The sequence below is a fragment of the Cebus imitator genome, unplaced genomic scaffold, assembly GCF_001604975.1.
Source record: "Cebus imitator isolate Cc_AM_T3 unplaced genomic scaffold, Cebus_imitator-1.0 Scaffold157, whole genome shotgun sequence".
Taxonomy (NCBI): domain Eukaryota; kingdom Metazoa; phylum Chordata; class Mammalia; order Primates; family Cebidae; genus Cebus; species Cebus imitator.
The window spans coordinates 1,789,785-1,794,752 of record NW_016107472.1 but is presented as its reverse complement, the minus strand read 5'-3'; the positions used below and the strand labels follow the sequence as shown (position 1 = coordinate 1,794,752).

Here is a 4,968-nt window from a genome sequence, read left to right as displayed (position 1 = left end):
AAAAAAAAAAAAAAAAAAAAAAAAAAAAAAAAAAAAAAAAAAAAAAAAAGCAAAAAAGACTGCATCATATTTAAATGCTTATGGGAAGAAGCTAGCACAAAATAAAGTAAGAAAACAAATGATGGGGTGAGACCTATTGAAAGTGATCCAGAGGCATGTGGGATACAATGATACAGCGTGGTTACATTCCTAACTATTCAGCACAAACACTTTCTGTATGTCCAGTCTCTGAGACTCAGTAATTGAACAGATTGTTCTTCATTTGGAGATGCAGTGTGGTTTGGTGACCAGAACATAACCCTGAAGTATTCTAGATTTTATTCCCAACTTTATCAGTACCTGTCTACGTGAAGTTGAACAAATGGCTTAGCTGGTGTGAAATGTAAATACAGTCTTTGCTATATGTCCTCTTATTTTTTTTTTAAAGAGAAATTGTGAGTCAATTGTACCACAAGTAGTAATTCATTGGGATTTTTTTTAGTTAATTGTTTTCTGTTTTTATAAATTTAACTGGTTTTATATTAGGGATATAGAGCCCTTTATATTTTTTATCAGAACATATCTATATTTCTTCGCCTTACACTGTGTCCTGTGTTACAATTCAGATATAACTACAACTTTAGTAATGCGGGCTCTTAGAATTACTATATCACTCTCTATGATAGGTATTAGATTGTTGAGTATGGCACATAGTATGTCCAAATTTTGTTCTGAAACTATCACTGATTTATTGTTCATTGCAGTTGTTTTGAAGATGTTCAGAGCACTAGCCTACTCAGCTGGGAATTAGAAACTGTGAAACAATTGAACATTCAGGAGTTCTGAATTCTAAGTCCAGCCATAGTTCTTGGTGGGCTCATCCTTGACAAGCCATTATTTTTCTCTGTGCCTGATATTCTTCTCTATAAAATGTATATGTTCTTTCAGGCTTTCATTACAAAAGTCTGTGAGAACATATTGCGAGACAGTGTCTGAATATGAGAAAATGACCCTTAACCCCAATAGATAAAAGGAGGATTAGGAACTCTGTAAATAGAGATTGCTAAATATTTGGAATCAACTACAGTCTGCTGCCACTGGGTTTGACTTGTAATGACCGGTTCCCTACCCAGAGGCTCTATGAGTGTGGAATGCTGAGATCCAGAGAGCCCTCATCCTGCTTCCTCCTTGGGACACTCTGAACCAGTCAGTTGCCCAGATACCATCAGTGTCTCCTAATGAGGATTTGCAGCGGTCATTTGGCTATCAGGTGCTTGCTTCTGCAAGCAGAAAATGTTCCTGTTTTATTTGTCACCACACAAAGTCCCTAATGGACACTAAGAATGAGAAAAAATAAAATTCATGCTCTTTTGTCCTCCTCCTTCCCCCAGACACATACTTTCTCAGGGACAGCCTAAACAAGTGAGTAAAAAAGAAGAAAATCACAGTCAAACTATAAACCCTGTTATTTGTAATCAGTACATAACCTCTGTGATGAAATTTGTGAGTAATTCACTTCCCACTTAAGCCTACCAATGTGTGATCTAATGTTGCCACCCTGAACACTATGAAGGAAGTCAGACAGCAGTACAGCTTGCCCTTGGGGACTCATTTCTCACATCACCAAAAACTAATTTCTGTTGTTTTCAGCCATCTGGTAGCCTGGGCTGTGAAGATGAAGTTTCATTCAAGTAGTGCTTATGAGCAAAGGCCTGGAATTGGCTGGGATTCAAACTCATTTTCTGCCCCTCACCTAGCCCCCTCTGTGCCTCAGTTTCCCAACCATAAATAAAATCTTCATAGGATATCATTTATTATAATAAGTTATTGAAGTAATATTTGTTAAATACTCTATGTAGGGCTTTATGCATAATAAATGTTTAAAGTTAGCTATTAATTGCATTGTTAATAGTAGTGGCGTCAGAAGTATTAGAAGTATTTTTTAATGCCTACCTGTCTGTGACACAGGCCTTATTAATTCACTTTTTAAGTTCTAAGATACTTCATGCAGCCTGTTATATACAGAGATGATATTTAGATGCTTACTATTGTGGTGACTAACCCATGTTCCTTATGTGACTAGATTATAAGTAACCAGGTATTACCACATCTTAATAACACAGTAATATTATCTTATGGTAAGTCACATTGTTTTTCTTTTGCTGGTATTTGGAGAAGGGACTGGATTATATTTATTTATATATACATAAGAAAATAAGTAACAATAAGAAATGATGTATTATTAATTCACATAAATGTGCATGCTCTATAATATCTAAATAAGGTCCATTCTAACATTTTTAAAAGCTAAGATTTTTTTCATCATACTACTCTCTTTCCTACAGCACTCAGTTGGCCATTGTGAAGGGTGTTCTTACCTTATGGGAGTGCTTTAGGACAATTTATAGATTTGGTAACCAGGTGACAAGCATGAGTCTTAAAAGCACCCTACTTAACATAAAAATTCAAAGTAAGTTATAAAACCTTGAATTTGCACTTCCAGTTATATGGCTACAAGCCTAATCTTACTGACAGGGTTACATATTGCATTTCCCTTTGTTTTCACAGTCCCACCAAAGATCTCCAACATCTCCTCGGATGTCACTGTGAATGAGGGCAGCAACGTGACCCTGGTCTGCATGGCCAATGGTCGTCCTGAACCTGTTATCACCTGGAGACATCTCACACCAACTGGTAAGCAATGCTTCAGGTTCCAATATGCCACACACTGTTTAAGAGATCGTCATGCTCCTGAAATTCTGTTGCATCAGAAGAGCATGCATGTATCTTATTAGTAACACACCAAGAGAATGGCAACATAAGTCTTATTTAGGGTCCTCATGGTCTTTGCTAATGTCTTCACCTCTATAAAGTTTACAATCATAGTACTGAATATATATGTGTATAGATCTATCTATCTGTAAAATCTCAGTTTCAACAGAACAGCCCCCCTCTCTGGCAACTCAACAAATACAGAAGCATTCAATGGCTTGATATTATATGTAAAATACATGCCCATTTGGTGATTGAATGTCTTGGGGCAATATTTTGTCTGAGTTAATTTACATAGTTGTTTGCCTGTTTGCTTTGCTTTACTTTTAACTACAGTTTTCTAACTTGTAGCACCTTGTGAAGAAATCTATCGGGAAAATACAGAATTGTTTCTGACCTTTATTGTCCTGTCCTTGGCATCTGGTTCTGTGATGGGCATCAGACATGCAGTAAGCTTCATGAACTCATTTTGAGTCCCAGCTATTGATACTAATTCAGTCAAAATCAGAAACTCATTTCCCAGGAATGTCTTCCACATCCTTTCTTCCCCTTTCTCACCACCATTGCCATAAAAAGGTTCCAAGGCCTCCTGCTTTTTGAACTTTATTGAAATATTTGAGCACATTATTTCAGAGTATCTGCATACATACTCCTCTACTCTACCAATTACATATTCTTGTACACAAAACCATGTCTTTTCAAATAACACAGTCTTTATAGAATGTAGCCTACTATTTAAATCTTCCAGAAAGATAGGCAACAGGTCAATTATTGTTATAAGATATAATTGATTTTGTAGGTAACCCACAAAGTTAACTAATTTATATCTTATAGTCACCTAATATTTTCTTATAAAAGCAACTAGAGATGTGTTACAACATATTCATTTTACAGTGAACACTATAAAAATATTATTCAAAGCTGGATGTATAACAGGAGCTAAACTGCGACATTTCTAAAAGGCCAGCATAATGTTTGGTTATAATGTCTTTAAAAATATCTGTGTTTTATGGTGTGAAAAGACAAGTCCTCTGTTTGATGTTAGAACCCAAATTAATTTCTCAAGTAAAATTTGGACCAACCAATAGAATGGTTTTATATTTAGGCAGGCATTCTTATTAGAGGCCTCTATTTTCTTGAGGAATTGTCACTGAAAACCCATTCTTATGAACACCTGAAGCTTATTTATTGATAATACGTATATATATACATGAGACACTTATTTGGGAGAGGAATCTCAAACTCATTGAGTTACCTACTTATTTTAGACCTCATTTGGAAAAAAAATATATAAAGATTGTCTAAAGTACGAACATGCAGACATTATATCTTTTTAGTGGAATGAATTAAACCTTCAGAGCACATTCTACTTGGATGGCACTGTGTTGGCTCCAATCCCATGCCACCTACCCCTGTCCCAAGAAGCATTGCTTTTACCGAATAGCAATTTGGTATAGAAGTTATTGACTCATATTTAAGGATGTTATAAAAGACACCTAAAATCATTGTGTTTACTGTAATGTTATTATTGAGAGATTGTTAATTGTTTCACATAGTTTTCCTTTGAAAAGACCCTTTGAAGAAATTTTTCAGTATCTCTACTTTCTTTTTTCCTAAGCAATTGTTTCTTTTTTAAGAAAGGACCTAGTACATTTTCCTAAGTGACTGTATGTGCTTTATTCTTTGACTACAGCTAGTGCGCGATGTACGACCACGATTGGTTCCGACAGACCGGTTGTAACACGATTTGGTCGTAAGTTGAGTAGGCTATATGTACAGTTGAAATGGTGCACGCGGAGATAGTGCTGCCAGAAGCTGGTCCGCACTGTCGTACGCCCAGCTGGGCAACGTTTGCGCTGCCAGACGCGGAGCAGTTGTGGCTAGCTATTGTTGTCATAAAGTCGAATGGTTGTAAGTTGCATAGGTCGTAAGTCGATCAATATCTGTATTAGCAAACTTAGAGCCAAATTTATGACCATGTGTAAAAATATATACATTATTATGCATAAATTACACATTAAAATTGATTATAAACAAGCTATATAGGAGGCCGAGGCGGGTGTATCACGAGGTCAAGAGATCGAGACCATCCTGGTCAATATGGTGAAACCCCGTCTCTACTAAAAATACAAAAACATTAGCTGGGCATGGTGGCGCGTGCCTGTAATCCCAGCGACTCAGGAGGCTGGGGCAGGAGAATTGCCTGAACCCGGGAGG

The 4,968-nt window shown here is 36.5% G+C and overlaps 1 protein-coding gene across 3 annotated transcripts in view; it reads left to right on the top strand.

The window, feature by feature from the left end:
• Positions 1–4,968, top strand: part of LOC108314578 (limbic system associated membrane protein) — a 637,397-nt gene that overhangs the window by 416,001 nt on the left and 216,428 nt on the right. For all 3 annotated transcript variants that reach the window (XM_017543520.2, XM_017543519.2, XM_017543518.2), the window contains exon 3: positions 2,548–2,673. In XM_017543520.2, the coding sequence (XP_017399009.1) occupies positions 2,548–2,673 (126 nt within the window). The remainder of the gene's footprint in view (positions 1–2,547; positions 2,674–4,968) is intronic.